The 19,878-nt window shown below is 42.3% G+C and overlaps 1 protein-coding gene across 1 annotated transcript in view; it reads right to left on the minus strand.

Moving 5' to 3' along the window:
* CFAP47 (cilia and flagella associated protein 47) overlaps nucleotides 1–19,878 on the minus strand; it is a 2,858,849-nt gene that overhangs the window by 2,404,742 nt on the left and 434,229 nt on the right. The window contains exon 26 of the mRNA XM_078657910.1: nucleotides 12,278–12,487. Coding sequence (XP_078514036.1) covers nucleotides 12,278–12,487 — 210 coding nt within the window. The remainder of the gene's footprint in view (nucleotides 1–12,277; nucleotides 12,488–19,878) is intronic.

Here is a 19,878-nt window from a genome sequence, read left to right on the forward strand (position 1 = left end):
GGCCTATATCCCTGATCAACGCCGATTCGAAGTTATACGCTAAAATATTTGCAAATCGTCTGAGCGGGGTCATCGAACGCCTTGTATCCCCGTGGCAACACGGTTTTATACCCGGCAAAGGCACTACAGACCATACTCGTAGAGCCATAACCCTGCTTGACATCATGGGCGCCACGGGGGGCGAGATGTCGATGATCTTCCTCGATGCCGAAAAGGCATTCGACCGAGTACAATGGCAGTTTCTCTGGAACATCCTGGAAAGTAAAAACTTCGGAAATACTTTTATTAACGCGATTAAAGCTATTTATACCAACCCCACGGCAAAAATCTGTATTGCAGGGAATGAGTCGGACGCCATCACGGTGCAAAGAGGCACAAGGCAGGGTTGCCCATGCTCCCCGGTTCTATTTGCGCTCTATATAGATCCCCTTATTCAAAAGCTACTAACTTCAACTTCCATATATCCAGTTTCTACAGGGTCCTTTTCCACCAAAGTCATGGCATACGCGGATGACATTGCCGTAATAACCACTAAACCATCCGAAGCAGTTTATGAAATCGAGACAATTACCCAAGCATTTGGGAAATACTCAGGGTATTCCTTGAATAGAGATAAAACTATGGTATTAGCCACTAGCAATACTCAATATGAAAGCACTCTCAGGGTTAAACAGGCCACTTATTTGGGTATAGTGCTCTCGGCAGAGATAAGTAACATCAGCGATAATAACTATTCCCCCCTCATTGATAAAATTAAAAGCGATCTAAGAAGGGTAGATAGCCTACACCTCTCTATTATAGGTAGGGCCAATTACGTAAAAATGAATGTATTCCCGCGGGTTCTATATCTGTTTAGAGCAATCCCCCTTTTACCGGCAAAGCACGTTATAAAGACTATAGATTCCCTCATAGCAAAGTTTATGTGGAGCTACGGAAAAATAAGGCGGGCTCTTCCCCTTCTAGCACTCCCTCAAAGTAGAGGTGGCTTAGCCCTACCAAATTTAAGATTATATTTTTGGGCATCGTTATTGCAAAACATGGATCCTCTTTTGACTTCTAAACTTAGAGGCCCAACCTCTGTAATCCCTCATATACCATCAATATATGAGCTCAGTCTAGGAAAAAAACATAAGGGACTTTTTCTAAGGCAGGCTGAAACATCTTATTATAAAAAAATTAAATTAAAGACTGTTTTAGATGCTCTTTCAGTCTGGAAAGCCATCGGCAAACATCTAGGGCTTCCTACATATACAAAATATACACCTTTATGGCAATGTAAAATTTTTTCTAATATCCCTAATGATAGCAGATTCCAGAGGTGGGAACTTCTAGGTATTAAAACAATCGGAGATTTTTTTGGCAACAATCTCCCACTTTCTTTTGAGCTTTTTCAATCAAGATATAACGTCCCTACGAATGATTTCCTAAAATTTTACCAAATATTGGCTAGTATCAACAATACCAAACCAAAAATTCTATCGATAATATCCCACTATTCGATATTATAGGCAGAAAATCTACTAGAATCGGGGCCTTATATCAGTTACTTTTGGCCGACACCCCAGATGATCTAGAGCGCACGGAACAATCTTGGGCCTTAAAATTGGCAAATCCAAATGTAGATCTAGATCTCTCATTAGCCCTCTCAACAAAATATTTTATAGCCTCTAACTTAAAGGCTCAATATTATAGAATCATTTATAATTTATATTTTACGCCAGCTAAATTGTTTGCATGGGGCCTTAGGTTGGATGATAAATGTCCCAGATGCAAACAACCACTTGCAAATCTCCTACACATGTTTGCTGAATGCCCCACATTGGCTACAATTAAAACTATGATGTTGGAATTTTGGACCCAAATTCTTGGGCACCAAATACATGATTCTATAACATTGCTCCTCTTGGGTCATGATGACTCTTTGAATCACAATAGAGAAGAACAGGCGGTATTATTTCTGGGCTATGCCGTGCTACGGATAATTCTAGCAGCTAGGTGGAAAGATACAGAGCCCCCTACCTTTAATATGTGGCTTAGCCGCTTTATAGCTATCTATAAACAAGAAATCTCAATATACGCCACAAGAGGTAGGAAAATGAGAGCAATCGGTACACAGATATGGGAACCTATTACTAGGTGGTATAATGAAGTAAGGGGAAACCAGACATAGGACCCCTGATTGATTCTGACTTTATCTTTTTTTTCTTTTTTTTTTGGTTTTTTTTTGTCTCTTTTCAGTACTCTTTCTTTCTTAATTGTCATATTTTTCCCTGTGGTAGAGCTCTGTTTACAGATATCTGTGTATGTACCTCGTTATCCATGTATACCACATTATTTCATGTCGCTTATCCTGTATATGTATGTTTTATGATTCGAATTTGCCAATAATAAAAAAAATAAAAAAAAAAAAGGAAACAAGGCTTATTTCAAATTGCCGGATCACTGGTATGGAAGCTGCTATTTTGGCATTGTTTTCCCGAAAATATACCACGTGAATGAAATTGCTGGAAGCAACGAAAACACTAATGGCTTAGTGCGTAGTAAAAGAGAAAGCGTAGGTGAAATAATGGGTAGTATTTTTAGTGCACTGATACCTGGAGTGGGAGTGGTTCTGAACACTCACAGAATTTGCAAATTATCCACAATAGTGGATGTGTTGTCTACTGACACGGCTCATGGATTTCTGCTGGTCAATACTGAAATGGTTGCGATCAGATCAATGGTTTTGCAGAACAGACTTGCTCTTGACACCTTATTAGCAAAAGAGGGCGGAGTCTGCCGGATGTTGAAGGCGCAACATTGTTGCACTTACATTCCGGAAAAAAGTGTACAGCTTAAAAGATATGTGAAAAACATTACTAATTTGGAAAAGGAACTCAAACCACTCGAGGTTGACAGTGCCTGGAGGAGACTGGTTGATGGTCTCTCCAATGTAAGTCATTGGTTTGCTAGCTTAGGTAAAAGCTTATTGTTTAAGGTACTGATGCCAATTGGAGTGATAGGTCTTATCCTATTTCTCATATTCGTCTGTTGCAAATGTCGCAAACACACAAAGAAATACCAAGTGAATGCGAGAGGAGTGAAACGGAGTGCGGATGAGCTTGAATTGGAAGAAATGAATAATCAGATTTATAAAAAGGTGAAGAATTCTCACCCTACCAAAAATGAGAAAGAGAAACTGAATCGCCTGTTGGAAGAGATAGAAATGTACAAGGTGTGAAAGAAAGTTGGCATCTGGTTCCATTTTTTGTGATGATAGTAAATATCATCAAAGAGGGGATTGATAGAGCAAGATTTCGCATCGCGACTTGCTCGAGTCAAGAACCTCGAAAATTTGTTATAATCCCGTAATTCCAATTGTTCGTTTTACTAAATTTATGTATTTTGAATGTGCGTGTGTATCATAGTGATGCTTGCCTATGTGTTTCACTAATACGAATAACCCTTGTCTTTAAAAATGGATGCTGCTTGAATTCTGATTCTGCGCATACGTTAGGCATAATCACGTGACATGACGCAGTCACATTTGGAGGGAAAGGGTGCGCATGCGTAACAGCCATAAAATGGCCGCGCTTTCTAATAACGAGGTGAAGCTTGCACCGTCGCTTTTGTGATTTTGTCTGTTGCACTAATAAATAATTGCATAGTATATTTTATAATGATAATTCATAAGTACACACTCATGTTATGTAGTTTATTCATTTATTTCTATGTTTTAATTTGTTTTCGCTTACTTTTCATGTACCATGGTAAACGGGGGGTCCAACTGGGTCAAGAACCATCTTGAGAGTCCTTTCTGCGCATGACCACGCAGCCCAGGCAGCCGTAGCCTTGAGCGGTGGAACTCAGCCAGCTGGCAGTCACAGACAAGATGCTCCTGAGAACGCCACCTCTGACCCAGGAGGATAGAGAAATCGTGTTCCTGACTTGATACAATGACATTATTTCTATTGTATTCTGCATATTCTCTCATGGGAACCCCAATCTTGCTAGGCGGTACCTTAGAATGCAAAATGGGACTTGAATAAGTCTGTTCTGATTGGTGTGTTAACCCATCCTACCTTAGGACCAATCGAAATTGGGGATTCTGACACTTTGCAACATTGGGGGCTGGTACACTGACCCAAAAGAGTATATCTAGCCTAGGTTTAGCTAGAGAAATTGTCTGACTTGTCCGAATAGCTGACCTGTCACTGACCCAACGCACTCAATAGGTGACTGAATATACAGAGCGCTGCGGAGCACTCTGTCCGAATTTGACCATAGACTAAGGTTTTACTAAACCTTAAGTGCTGGCAGAGCACTTTGCTGGGGAGTTCGCTAACCCAATCGGGGTTCTGACGGATAGCTGCAGAGAGGGTGGAGCGCAGGCGTTGCTTCCGAACTGCGGGTGCTGGTCGAATCCTGGTGGTCCTGTCCTGATCCTAATCTGGGTTTCCTGTCCTGGGGTGTCCATTCTGCACCTGCTGTCCCATTGATGACTGCTATTCCTTGGGGAATTTCCTGTCCTTAACTGACCCGTGGCCAGGGTTGGTTTTCACACCAGTCTAGGTAAATATCTTGCCGAAAACTCTAAACTGCACCTTTCTATTTTTCTGTCTTTGCTTCAATAAAGACATACCTTTGCACACGTCATATGTTCCATGCTTTTGCAAATTCTACCCTATGAAACCTATTTGCATTGAATTTTCATAGCATGTTCCTATGTTACCCTACCTTTTAGAGCACATTATTTCCATACTGTCTATGAATTATAAATGTGGTTTATAATTTCCTCCTGAGCTCTGATTTGAAGTAACGTTATTAGAATTATAGCGTGTTTCACTTTCCACCCTTTTGATAGACGTATAGGATACCTAATTTCTACCCATTTTCATGAAGTACGTTCCAATAGTATAAATTTAGTACATGCAAATAGCTTGCCCATTTATAGATGTCTATTCTTGAATTTCAGTTTAAGTCTACTTAAGTGAGTTCTCTGTTACTCTATTTTACAAAACTTCAATGATCACCCTTACATTGTTTCTTTATAGTTATGTGATTTTCGTTATCCTGATTATTGACTGTCTTTTTATGGTAAACTTTATGATTTATAAAATTCTTAAAAACTTCCCAGTTGTTCGTGGTCATTTGATGAAATATCAAAGTAATTCTAGGTTGGGTTTTGTACTTTGCTGCCTTTCCTTTTACAGCTAGCTCCCTGACCCATCGTGGTCATAGGTACCCGTAACGGTGGATGGTAAGTCGGGTACACTGGAAATAATCAAAAGGGACTCATGATTATTGGTAGTGGATTATAAGGTCATCTGATCAATGTATATGATAAATTGAAGTATATGGGCCCGAAAACATTAGTGGTGAAATTATTGGTCGGGTGACCTGCGATCGCTATCAATGTGTCCGACCAAATTGTCCCCCGTTTCGAATGACCAAGTACGATGTGAAGATCTCGTCTGTGTCGATTAAACCATTTCCGAAACAGATCCTGTCCGTCCGACTCATTTGCAGCCGAATAGTGCCGCACAATGGAGCCGGATTACGAGCAAGCAAGTACAATGCATGATTTGGACAGCTGTATCGACTTGGTCTCAGCAAGATGAAACGGCTGTGGGAATCAGACTTTGGAGGGACGGAGCAGGCCCCCCTTCACCCTGGGCCCTCCGAATCGGTCAAGGGGTGGGCCCGTGGGGCCACCCAATGCAAGCATGCACAGAATGGAGGGCTCAATGGGGTGCCCGCCACAGGGTGTACGCTTTTCCTCACCCACCCCTTTTTGCTGTGGGTGCCTGTGTACACATTCAGTATACAGGCTCCCATGGAGTTCAATGGGAGCCGGACCGAACCGAGTCCGTCAGCATACGGATGCATCGTACTCATTCAGTCGGACTCTCACAGTGCGATTCACTAGGAAAGCCCTCCGGATCCGAGTTATACGGAGGCCTTTCCTTGCGAGATCGGAATCGGCCCCTTAGTTTCCTATTCTACATGCAAAGGTAGGTTTGTCAAATTTGTATTGTTTATTTTTATTGTTTGTTTAATATAAACAATTTTGATGTATTAACAAGGAACCATCATGTTATTTAAAATAGGCTAGCTCTTGCATTATTCGTGATCTCTAATATTCACAAATGTTAGGAGGACAGGTGTGTAATAAGCACATACAAGTAATAGGTTAGTGCAGCCTTCCCCTGATATGGGCCTATCCCAAAAAAGTCAATAAAATTAAATCACAGGAGCACAGACAATGCAATACAAATTGATTTTAAAATTACACAAAAAGAGCCTAATCTAGAATTTGATTATTGGTGGGCAAATTCACCAAGCACAACCCATCCTTATCTACCATTGCTTCCAAAGTGAACGTGGGCTTTTTTCAAATCAAGCAATTGAAAAAGATTCAATTTTAGTGTGAGTGAATAAGCCTAAGCAATCATGAGGCCATAGTAATCCGCTTGACCAGATTCAAAGAATGTTACCACCTTATAAATGCTTTTTGGTAATTTTCCACTCAATCAATATAGCACCGTGGCCTTACAAGTATAAGCACCAATTTAATTAAAGAACGAGTTTTAACGAAAACCTTTACTCAATATCTAGTGCAGAACAAGTGCAAATAAGGAGCCTTATAGACTACTCGAATGTCATTCAGATGACAAGAGGGTGCTTCAGTGAACAGGTTTTTTCAAGATTGTTAAATCATATTAGAGAAAAGTGCAACGACCTCAAGCAGAGAAACTTTGATAATATTATTTGCAATATGATTTCAAATAAATAACTTTGGGGGAAATGCGCTAATATCAGCAAAAAATGAAAAATTAACTTGGCGATAAGGATCATCTCCAGCATAACACCTACCCGCGTATTTTGAATGGGTTGCTAGCCAAACCTAGATGCAAATAACAGGAGCTAAAGTTGATTACGTTAGTTAAATTCATGATATAAAGCCATTTGACCATACCCGTGCTCATTAACTTCACCCACAACAACGATCTGTTAAAAGGATCAAGACAGTTGGCAAGATCTATAAGATATAAGCAGCCCTTCACCCCTGACTATTTTTAAAGCACCCTGATTTAATAAATGTCAACAAGTCACCCATAGATCACCCAGGCTCTGAGTTTGTAGAAGCGCTTTTGCCCTTCCATGATAATTTGGTCCCATTGACTAGGTCTCCAGGAGCAGAATGGCATTGAAGTTAGTCAGAAGATTTCTCCAATCCAAATCCTTAAGTTTTAGATGTATGCTGGCAATGTTCCTGCTGGACTATGACTGTTTGAAAAGGGATCATCAAAGCCTTTCTCAAGCAGGAGATATAAATCAACCATGGACCTAAAGTATGTGGTAATGCAGACGGCATAATTAAGCAATTGGTGGCAAGCATAACCTGGTGCTATTCCATTTAGAATCTTTACCATCTCTCCATGGTTCTGGTAAAAAAAAATGTTTAATGGCAACCCTCCATTCCATCAGCACAACTCTCCCTTACCTGGTTTTCAAAATGTTCATTGCACCTCCTAAGTTTGTATGGGTGAAAGGTGAAGTCTAGTCTTAAGCATCATCAGCCCTCTTCCTTCTCTTTTCTAATGAGGCCCCAACTGAAAATGTTGAACTCTTCAAAATGTTTCTTTTATTGATTAACAAACATCAGTCTACACTCATACCCTGCATAAAATGTTTCAGTGATGCCAAAAGAATCAAAGATTTAGCTGACTGAATCAACACTTCAGTCTTTCCAATGTGAGATCCACTTTGCCTCCAACACGGTGTTCACCATCCAGTGGTACCTGCACAATCTGCAGTTACACATCAGATTAAAAAATATGTGGGCACAGCAAGATTCCTCCTTTTAGAGAAAAAGGTCTCCACACCATTTGCAGTGGAATACTGAACCTAAATCTCACTGGATGATGTATTTGGATTATCCAGTCTCTGGTCAGGCCATTCAATACCACTACTTTTAAGGCCTCTGCTTGTTCATCAGGCATGAGATATATAGCGTTGTAGATATAATGGAAAAAATGTTATCAGAAACTGTTTCCACTGCTGGCAGCATCATCACATCTTCAAGGACAATATTAAATATGATTGCCAGAACAGATATTCTTTTGCACTTTACTGAGTACTTTAATGTGGAAGAGTTGAAAATGTTCCAACAAAATGCTCCACATTCACTACCACAGAATCGTATAGGTATCTGGTGAAAGTTATATAGGATCATTTTCCATCAGTTAATACTTACTTAAAATAGACTTAAAGCTAGTAGGAAACAAAGCTGCCTTCTCCCAATTGTCTGCATCAGGTTTTTTGAGAGCCTCAGCAAAACGCAAATCAAATCTGTGGTTTCACCTTTGCCCCTCTAATTAGGAAGTATGACTAGTGACTCTCTGGCATAATAGGTTTTTAGATAAAAATAAAAGAAGTTCTGGTTAGGTGTACAATGTATGAGGGACTATTCTCCCAAAGTTAGTGGGAGTCACATCATTCAGTACATTTTCAGCTGTTCAGGTGATGTATCTTTTCTGCTAGCATCTATCATGAATGACAAGAGCATGGGCATCCTCTTCAGGCTTTGTATATTAATTCCTACTTGCAGATAAGTAATTGCCAACCTCCAGCACAAAAATCACTGCAATAGGTATTTTTTTCATTTTGATACCAACAGTCACTGGAACAGAAAACAAGTTCCCCTGCACGCCGAAGGTCTTGCAGGATTATGATGATTTCCTCCCAAGGGGTGTATTGGCGAAGGGGTGTGAGGCCCTGGGAGGGGAACAGCCCTCCCCATTGAAGTGTACTCTTTCATGATATTTTGATATTAAATTGATATAAGTGAGGAGGGTGGTCTGGTATTAGAACAACCTGAAGAGCTGCTCAGGGATCCAGGGTGCCACATATGTAGGTTGTATAAAGTTAAGAAGCGAGGTGAGTGACTTTCCCATCATGGTGGTAGGGTGTCATCGCACAATGTCGTCCAGAGCTCGTCCCAGTCCTACATGAATGGATATTTATCCACTTTATTTTCTCTCTGTGGAGGACCTTACTTTCTGCTTGAGACCATTGCAAAAATTACAGAGCATGAGATTGCTACTGATGGGGCTGCTGGGGACTTCCAACTCATGATTTCCCCTTTTAGCTAGAAGAAGAGCACAATGTTCCCAAGTGGGTCAGAGAGGTAGACCGGTCTAGTTGGTCAACACCCAAAAATAATGAGGCCAGTACTCCGACAAGGACGAACAGTCCCATAGCATATGATACAAGTCTGCCGGGGTCCAGTGACAGCACGGACAGTAGACTGAGGCCGCTGGTAAAAAAATGTGTATCCGACTGGAGAAAGATCAGCACGGTGTATGGTTCCCATACTTAACACCATATTAAAGATCATATACTGGAAATGTTTTTAAGCAGTTCTGCTAAGGGTTCTGACAAGTCTTATTTTTTGTAATCTTAATTTCATAAAACGCATATTTCTAAGACCTAGTCTATTTCTCTTCTGCCTTTTTAATGCCATTCATGCTGCAAGATGTACATCAAGGGCCTCAAACATGCTAAGGCTATAATTTTTTTGTTTGCATAGAGCAGTACGCTTTCAAGAACTGTGCTTTTGACCTTTCAGGCCGCATTACGTTTTTAAGACCCCTGTTTTTTAAATACAAAACTGTGCAAAGGTTGATGGCTGTAGAGCTGCTGTCAGAAATGTGTTATTTAAATGTGGCAGTAAGAATTGCTACGTTTTTACAGAGTTTTAATGATGGATTACAGTGGGGGCGAAGGGTTGACCTGACGGGTTCTAATTTCATTTTACACTGTAACTATTGTATGTGTTTTTTGAATGTGTTATGAACAATTGTCCAAATAAATTTGTTTTCTACCTACCAGGTCCCCACACAGAAGTTATAGGAAACCAATTTCACATCACTGTCTTGCACTCATTGAACATGTTGAACCAGAAAGCTTCATTATCAGAGAAAGAAAAAAAGACAAGCCAAATAAAATTCAAATTTGCACCACTGGTGGAGTTGTAGGACACAGGTGCATATACTACCTATGGCACTATGGCAGAGTACATAACTTAGTGGATAACCAGCAGATGCCTTGAACATGTGATTGATAAATAATATGCAAAGGTAACAGTATCCAGTCCATGACAAAATATATTTTCGAATATTACCACAGAGTATAATGGAAAAAACAAACTTTGAGACTTTTAAAAACTACTCCAATTTTTAGCAATTTTTAGCTAAGTTTATATTGCAAAGACGTGGAGGATGACAGAACTGCCCAACATTGACTTAAGGCGAGCGTTCATGTGACGAAGCAACAATGAAAATTATAATGCAGGTAATAACCAAGATGAAAACGCTAGTACCACAAACAAAAATTGTGTCCGAACATACTTGGACTTTAAACAGAGCAACAAAGATTCTTCTTGTATTGGTGACCTGATAACAGAACGAAACTAATTTATATCACGCTAAGGAGAGTGTGATAGACGCTAAGGGAGTAAATAGTCAGTGGACAGGAGAGGAGAATTATGGCTGCTATGCTCAAATAGTTCGAAGTTCAGTGGTTTTTAGATTTTAAATCATAACTCAACATTTTCTTCAACTCCAAGTTTTTATGGTAATTTAAAAAATGTTTCTAATGGAAATTTCTAGTTTTCTCACCTGAATGAAGAACCATTACTCCCTATTAATATGCAAGTGAAGCCTTTTGTTTTTTTCAATGATATACTATTCTCCTGGCCAAGGTATGAACATTAGGGGCTCTCAGCCCATGAAGAGCACTTAGACCTTCACCCAATCCCACTCGCCTCAGGACCCACTATGACTGCCTTCAGGCATGCCTTGCGCCCAAGTCCCTTTCCTCCTCACTATGCACTTTGTAGTGAGTGCAGGGAGGGGGCCTTTGATCTAGTCCTGTGCTCAGCTCATTGGGATCCATAGGTTTTACAACGACATTTTGAGGGCCGGCTATGCCCATCGAGAAGCTCATCTAATTTTTGCTATGGTAAGATTGTGCTCCAGCCGCCCACAATTTTCACATGACATAGCATATGTTGATACTCCGCAGATCCTCTTATCATATAATGGTCAGCTGCAACAAAATCTTCTTGCTAGCCAATCAGACTATTCGGGTCTACAGGGAAACACAGACCATAAGATGTACAAATGGCGAACATTCTCCCCTTGGCTAAGCAATTTCTAATATTTTTATTTTTTTATTTTTCATCCCCTGATTGTCAGCAGATGAACACCTTCAACACTGAAAACAAGCCCTGATGCAACCCAAACAAAGGTTTATGCCATACCTGACATACTGTCTATGAATAGCTAAACATCAGAAGTGTAGAAATGCAAGCTGTGGCTCTCTGTGCACTGACAAAGAAGATAGGCTCTACAGAGGCTGGGGAATGACAGAAAGGCCCCACTCCACCACCGTTGAGTGTATATTCGAGCCACGGGTTCCCTTTGCCTACATCCCTACTTTTCTTTTCTACATGAAAATTGGGAAATTGGGTGTCACCCACCACAAATATCTCTTGGCTAGTGGGACCTACAAACTGCCTCATTCTTTTTTTTTTTTAACAACAAAGAAGACCACTTTCCTGAAGAATGAACATGATAACTATTGTTATATTTCATATTTATTTCTATTTAAGAAGGGCCCTTAAGAAGAAACAAGGTGCATGCATCATTTGAAACATTGCCTGTACTAGGTGAGGACACTGGGGAAACTGTTGGCCATATAAAAGTATAACACTAACAAAATGTGGTAAGTGCAGGAAGTGCAATAGAGTGTAACATGTACCAATGATGTCCATGCCAGGCTGAATTCTAGACTAAGAAAAGTCCAATTACCTAATTGTAGCTTCACCTATTTTGCAGGCGGGTACCTGATAGGTGGTTGAGCATACCAAGAGCACTTAACAACCTCATGCACATTTTACTAATTTAGGAAAGGATGAAAGGGCGAGTCAGAGACACTGGGATTCTAAACTGTGGGCAGTTGGTTACAAATATGTGTGCATCAATGAATTTTTATCTTATCACACAAGATTCGATCCAGTCCTAACCATTTACTTCTAGAGAGAAAGCAATGGGTGGTCAGGGAGATGTGGTGAACTTTTTGCAACACTAGTGATGGAGAATCACTACAAGAAGGAATACATATTATCGCAAAAAGAAATATGGTTCTCAAATTTCTTAAAAGTAAAAAAAAAGAGTTCCCAGCTCACAACTTCAGCGATTTTCTCAACACAAGTAAAAGATCAGCGTACCTGTTCTTCTCTGAATCAACGAAGATGACATCCACGATGAAGGACACAGGTTTGAAGGATTTGAAGCTAATATGGCAGGTGAGTGGTGCGCTTGTTCCCTCTGGTGATACCACAATATTTGAACCATTGGGGAAATGAGCAGAAAGGGCATTAATCCGATCTCCATCTTCAAGATCTAGCGCAGGCAATTCAACGAATATTGTAGAGTCACTGTATCAAAAATTAAGAAGGACTGTTACTTCACAGTGAAGCAAGGCACTACCAGCAACTAGCAAATTTGTTATACATTGACCTGCTCAATAGAACAGGAACTGGCGGTCAGATGTGTGCCTAAAGATGCTGGGCTAAGTGAAGGTGTCAGAACAGATTTAAGCATTTTCACCCATCAAACTTACATGATTTTTCTGTTATGACCACCTTGAAGACCTGGGACACACTCCTTGTCACATCCTGACACTCTATCTATTTTATCTCTTTTGTTATTATACTCCAACAGTGAGGGCTCATAGCCAATCTTAAATGATACCAAAGGCTATACATAGATTGTGTAACATTACACAACTATACTGAGGCTAGGCAGCTGAGTAAGTCAACAGATTCCAAAAAGGCAGCAAAGTAGTGTCATGAACATGTCTGCAGACATTCGGAAATCAAGGCCATGAGAATCTGCAGTCGTCAATATTGTACTTGAGTGGGTCACGACAAGAGGTACTATTATTCTGAACGTCTTGGTTCAGATGAAGACCCCGTTAAATCAGCCTACTTGAGTCACAGTGTCATCATTCAAGATTTTGGGGGTGTTTACCAGGGGAATTACCACTCAGAGGCATAGACTAAGGCATCCCCTCAGACTTTGAGCATTGCATTAATATTTAATACAGCCAAACCCCCTGTATTTTTAGAATATCTGTGATCTCACTTCTACTTCTTTCACAATTGTGTTGTAGTGTACCATCACCTTACAGTTCGTTATGCAGTAACATTTTTTGGAGTAATGCTTCTTCTTTATGATAATGTCCTAAGACGGGAAATACCCCACTTAAAACACTACTACTGGCACATATTACTAAATAACTATACCTGCAGTTCAATCAGCTGATGAAAAAGTGAATTACCTAAAGTGACGCGCTTCCTGGTGGATACTTTATCTAACAGCAGATGTCTCACTGTTTGAATATCCCCAGGTGCCGACTTGATTTGGAAGACTTTTCAGCAAAGCCCGCAGCGGGTGCATCGTGCAGCTCCGCATCATGCTTTCAGAAGCAGAGCCTCAAAAAATAATGATCTGAGCCAGTGTTCAGATTGAGAAGTTAGGACCTTAATAGATGGAAAAAGGTCATTCCACAGAACAAGGAAGTGGGAGGGCAGAAAGTAACCTCCATTTAGATACAGTATACACCAGAAAGAGCATTACTGAAGGTAAGTTACTTTTTCTTCGAATGGATACTTCTAACCGCAGATTCATCACCTTTGGAATAGATACCAAAGCAATACCTCCCAAGGTGGTGTGGTCTGTGGAATGGCTAGACCAAAAAGTGTTGCAGTTCCAAATGTGCAAAAGGCCTTTCCCGTCATACCTGGCTGTCAAGGCAGTAGTGCTTTGCAAACATGTGCATTGATGCCCACGTTGTGGCCTGGCAGATATCCAGGGCATGCACTCTCTGAGCCAGCGCAGTGATTGGAGCCTTAGTACTATTGCAATGGGCCTGCAGTCCTTCCGGGAGCTGCTTCTTAGCCAGATCTTAATGTGACTATCCACACAAGCTAAGACCTCTTTTGCAATGACTTGCCTTCCTTTGCCCCAGAGAACCCAACAAAGTGTTGATCATCTACCCCATGGTCTTTTTGGTGCAATCAATGTAAAAACTCAACACTTTTTTAGGGTGGAAGGGATGCAGTCCCTACTCATCTTCTGAGGGATGAGGTGGAGCAAAGAAAGTCAAATGTCTGAAGGGCTGTCCAACATGAAAAGGAAGCACAGCCGTGGGCAAAAAGGCTTCCTAGTCCTCAGCACCAGTTTGTCCAGTAAGAAGGTGACACAAAGCGGTCTGGAAGAGCCTGGAGCTCACTAACATAACCAGCTTAAGTTATCGCGATGAGAAAGACAGTCTTCAGAGTCAGGAGATGTACAGGGAAACTGTGCATCAGCTCAAAAGGCAAGCACTTAAGAAAAGTGAGGACCAAATTAAGATCCTACTCTACCTTCACAAAAGGTTTACAAAGAAACTCGAGTAAAGCCTTTAAGAACTCGGAAAATCAACAGGTGATTTAAACAAGGATGGCTGGTATGTCAATTGCCAAAAAGCCAAATGGGCTGACAAATAGCCTTTAACAGTGCCCACTGCAAATCCTTGCTGGGCCAAGGACAAAAGAAACAACAATGCATCTAACAGTTCTTTGGCCTGTAACAGGCCCATATTACGGGTGTCACACCAAGCCAAAAACTTGTCCCAGCATTCACTGTAAAAAGACTTTGTATAAAGACGCCTGGTCGCAAGGATGAAATTCAGAAGGCAGGGGAAGTCTAATCCGGTCAACTAACGTCACTCAGTCTCCACGCATCGAGGTGTAGATTGCATAGGTCAGATGTAAGAGCTCTGACTTGATATTATAGCAACAGATCATCATGAAGCAGTAGCCTAATCTGTGGGCAGATGTTCTCATTTAGAGGTTCTGGGTAGTACACTCTCCTGGCCCAATCCAGAGCCACTTGGATAACTTAAGCCTGATCATTCCTGATTTTCTTCAGAACTCGAGGCCGGAAAGGCAGTGGCAGAAAGGCATACAGTGCTGACGTTGCGTGTTCTTGGCAGGGGCGACAATACTGACTTGTGATTTTCCTCATTTCTGCAAGACACCTTGCACCACCTGTAGGTGTAACTGCCATTCATGCTCTAGTAGACAATGCTGGCTGAGATCAGCCCCCACTGGCACGACCAGGGAAATGCCCTGCAAAGACAGTCAGTTTCAGAAGCTCTGGGCATCCAGGCACAGGACTCAAGACACCTAACCCCATGCTCCTTGTTGCAATACAACAAGGCAATGAGTTGTCGGTGAGGATCTGAATCAGCCTCCCACGGATGGGCAGCAAGGAGGCTTTTAGCGCTAAGCAATTGGCCTGCAATTTCAACAGGTTGATGTAAAGGCTGGCCTCCTCCAGAGACCCGAGTCCTCTGATCTCCTCCTTTCCCAGATGCGGCTCACAGCCCAGGAGCGATGAGTGTGATACATTTGTCAGCTCTGGGTGCAGTAGGTAGAGGCGCATGCATTGGTTCAATTACGGTTGAGCAGACACCACCACAGGTCCTTTGCATTCTCCTCCGCAACCTGGATGGAATCTGGTAGGTTCCCTTGGTTCTGTGCCCACTGAAACATGTAGGCAACTGCAGTTATCGTACATGCTATCTGGCCCTGTTGGCAAGAAGGATTCCGGAAGCCAAGAAGCCTCAGAAGCACTCTCACTGAGACCCAGTACCGAAGCTAAAACATCAGAATCATAGCTCAAATATCCTGGGCTCCTTGATGTGGAGGAAAAGCCTGATAACATACTGTATCACTGGATGGCTCAGATGATAGGGGGCCTCTAAGATGGATTCGGGTGTGACATTGCCAAATTGTTGGAAATATCCAAGATTGTCAGTAGAGTGTGAGGTGGTCCACGACTGACTGTGGCAAGCTCACCCTCAACAGCCAGTCATCAAGGTTGGGAAAGACTGGTATTCATGACCTCCACAGATATGTTGCTGCCACTACCACCAGCTTCAAGAACACCCAAGGGGGCACTGATGAGAACAAAGGGGAGCATGGTAAACAGAACATGCTCCTGGCGCACCTTAAACCACAAGTAGTGCTTGTGGGCCTACAGGACCAAAACATGGGAATCGGCATCCTGCAGGTCCAATGATACTATCAAGTCCCCCGGATCAAGGGCAGATAGAACAGACGTGCATGAGCATCGTGAATATTTACTTCCACAGGAACAAACAATTACGTTGGAGTCCTAAAATAGAGCAAAAGGCCTCAGTCCTTTCTTGGCACTACAAAATTCGGGGGATAACACCTAGCTCCTATTTCTGAGGCTGGGGCTCGCTCTATGGCCACCTTGGCCAAAAGAGCCTGTACTTTCTGCAGCAGGATAAGTGCTCCTCCAGAATTTGTTCTGATGTGGGTGGAAGAAGAGGTGGGTCAGAAAGAAAAATCAGGTCTTAGCCCCATTTAAATATCTGAGCGACTACCCTGTCAGATGTTTTGTGATCACCAGAGAAAATGACAGATTCTGCATTCCACAGGGAGACTGTGTGCTGCCTAGGGCAAACTAAAACGACTTTAAGGCTGCTGGAAAAGGGGCAAAATACGGGGAGGTTCACTTTCCCTGCTGGCATGAAAGGTGGCTCCTCCATCCAAGGTTTGAAAGGTCTGGGGTGCCTGCTGCTGACATGGTGAGCCTAGGCGTTGCCTGTATGCAAAACCCTTGGGGAGGCATTAGCAGGGGCAAAACTAATAGAGCCTTTCTGGGGTAACGTGACTAAAAGAGCATGCTCAGGCTCTCATTAGTTCAGAACTCTTTCTTCTAACCTTTAGGTGTGAAGATGCTTCCCGGTTCCGGGTCTTGAGAGTTCTGATCTGTCCGAGGTAGAGGCAACCCTTTCTGATAGCCATAGTGTCGTTGACAATTCAACATCAGGGCAGACAGTGTGTTCCCGAAGAAATCCCAGAGAGGAAAAAACCCAGAAGGGAACAACCTCTGATAGAAATGGTGACTCCAGAATCCAGGCAACAGGACACGTCAAGGAGGATATTCAGCAAGGTGACGACGGACGTGGGAAGAAGAGGAGAATTGCAGAAGGAACCCTCTGGAACGAAATACCAAACTGCAAAAACGTGTCACCAACAGATGCGAATGGATACCAACAGGAGGGAAGAGACACCAACAGGAGAGACACCAAGAAGAGCGAAAAGACACCAACATGAGCGAAGAGTGGTGCAACACAAGAAAAATGAGAATTCTAGCCCTTTATATACCCAAGGACAGGAAGTGACGCACAGGAAAAGAAGAACGACCATCTTGGTTTGGGAAGAAGGAAATAGGTTAGAAAACCCCCATCTTGGAATAGTGAAGAAAAAACAGTAACCAAGGCATTCTGAGAACCAAATAGAGGAAATATGGGAGGAAAAAACACAAAAAATGGCCACTAAACCTTGACTGCAGACAACTCATTATGAAGACCCTTCCAGATTTCAGGTAAGTCTACAGCACCTGTTATTCCCAGGTGGTCTCCCATCCAGGTCCTAACCAGGCCCGACCCTGCATAACTCTCTGAGAAAAGAGAAGTGTTGCAGGACACACCTTTGTGCCCTGAAAAGAAACGGCGGGCCACCGCACTAAGCCACACAGTGGTGAGGTAGTGGTGCCACAGGCTGTGTTACAGCCTGCAGCGGTGAGGAGGGAGGTATTGTGTGCAGTTACCCGGTCCACGGCATAACACTCTAGTGTTGAATTGGCCTTCTTGCTAAATAGGCGAGACCTGTAAAAAGGCAGATCCATGAGCAATGCCTGCCCATCAACCATGAAATCTGTGGATCTCATCCATGTGTGGCACTGGAGCAACACACTAGTCCTAACAGCTCTGCCTAATCAATCATTAGTGTACAGACCTGATCTCATAACATATTTGGCCGCACCCTGGCCATTTGCAGTTGTGTGCATTAGGTTGGCACATAATTCCTCTGGAACTGGCTGCAAGATTTCTGCAACTATGTCTCAAATGTGTGAGAGTACCAAACAACCAAGCAGCTGCTGTTGACTGACCTTAGGGCAAGGTTAACCTATGGGAACATTCATTTCTTGAATACCTCAATTCTCCTTGACTGTCTGCCTGGGGGAGGTTGAAGGAAATTAGTTGTTATTAATCCTGCTAATGGATGCCTAAACTACCAGGGTCTCATGAATAGGTACTGTAGCAGGAAAGCAGGGTTACCAGGATCAGGTATTGGAAATTATGCTACCTGTCTATTCATGATGGGCAGAAGCAAAGCTTAGACAAGTTACCCTTGAGTGTGTCAGTCAGGATCTCCATGGAGGGCAACCAGGGTTCGGGCAATGTCTGCCCAAGCTGCAAAACCTCTGTGACAACATTGGCGTTGACATTAATAGAAGGCAACTGTATATTCAGGACAAAAGCTACTCAACTAATGACTACATCAAATTATGCTGTCTCTTCAGTTGAAGTCCCAGGAGGAGGGCTCAACCTCCAGACAGGGGTAGTGTCAAATTATCTGGCCTCTTGTAGATCCAAATAGAAAATGTCATCATCATATGGTGAGGGTAACACATCTGCATCAACTCCATCATCACAAAATGCTAGTTGACTTTGGTCAGAGTCTAGTTCAAAAAGTTGGAGGATCACTGGAGGGCAGCTCCTAGGTTGAGATACTGTTAAGTCAGAATCAGGATCAACTGGGGCCAGGCACGTTGGAACTGTTCCAGGATGCGAACTTCTTTTTGGAGTCAGACAGGAAAATAGAAACTGCGTCCTCCTGCGGCATCAGTGGTATCAGGGCCGATGTGGATGGTGCAGGAACTGGCATGGATCTTAGCAGCAGATGTGGAGGTGGCTCCAGAGTTAGAGCTGAACCCAATATGGATTCAGGAGGCAAAGACAACGCCAAGGACGGATCCACCGTCAGTAACCAACAGGTGGCTTCTGTGGATATGTGGGACCCAAAAGCATGCCAGGGAAAACCACCAGGTTCCCAATGATTTACAATATGGCTTCCTTGAGCGCCTCAATCTTTTGCAACGACATCAGCTCCAGAAATATAGAGTGCATCAGGATTTAGCTGCAGAACCCACTCCCGGCAGCGGACCAGGACCAAGACTAGGGTACACCTTGACTGTCTCATGACTTCTCAGTAAGATAGTTGTGATACAGGAAAAATCCCAACTTGCCTTCTGTGCTTCTTGTTGGACTTCCACTTACCTGGAGACTGGGAAAGGTTTGCACCTTCAAATTTTAGCAGGGGACATGTTCCTTTGCACACTGAAAAATAATTTTGAGGGAAAAAACTTGTCAAATGATGAGAAAAGGCTAGAAGCTATCTCCAGATCCACATAAAGGACACAGAAGAAAACTGAACTGACTTCAGCGTGCTAGGGTGGTGCTTATATGCAACTCTGATGGTCAATTCTGCGGTGAAACAAGGTCGATGTGAAGTTGCACAATTCCACTTAATGACACGCTAGGGATCTGCTAAAATAGTCTTCAATATCCAGTCTGTGGCCTGCAGATTTTCTAAAGCTGAGGAACCTGAGGTTAAAATTTAAGTTGCATAGATCGCAAAAGCATTACATTGTTATACTACCACCCAAATTAACAATAATAGTATTATCTCCAAAGCAATCACATGTTTTTTTAAAGTCTTTCATACATTTTAAAACTACTCAAGATTAAAGAACAAGCAAATTCTTTCTAAAATTAAAACTCCATGGAACTTCACCTTCTTATAATTTTTGTGAAATTTCTTAGCACTGGCATTTAGCTTTTTCACCCTTGCAGATGTGGCAGTGAACAAACTTGGCCCAGTCACATGTGTGCCTTTTT

The sequence above is a fragment of the Lissotriton helveticus genome, chromosome 8, assembly GCF_964261635.1.
Source record: "Lissotriton helveticus chromosome 8, aLisHel1.1, whole genome shotgun sequence".
Lineage (NCBI taxonomy): Eukaryota > Metazoa > Chordata > Amphibia > Caudata > Salamandridae > Lissotriton > Lissotriton helveticus.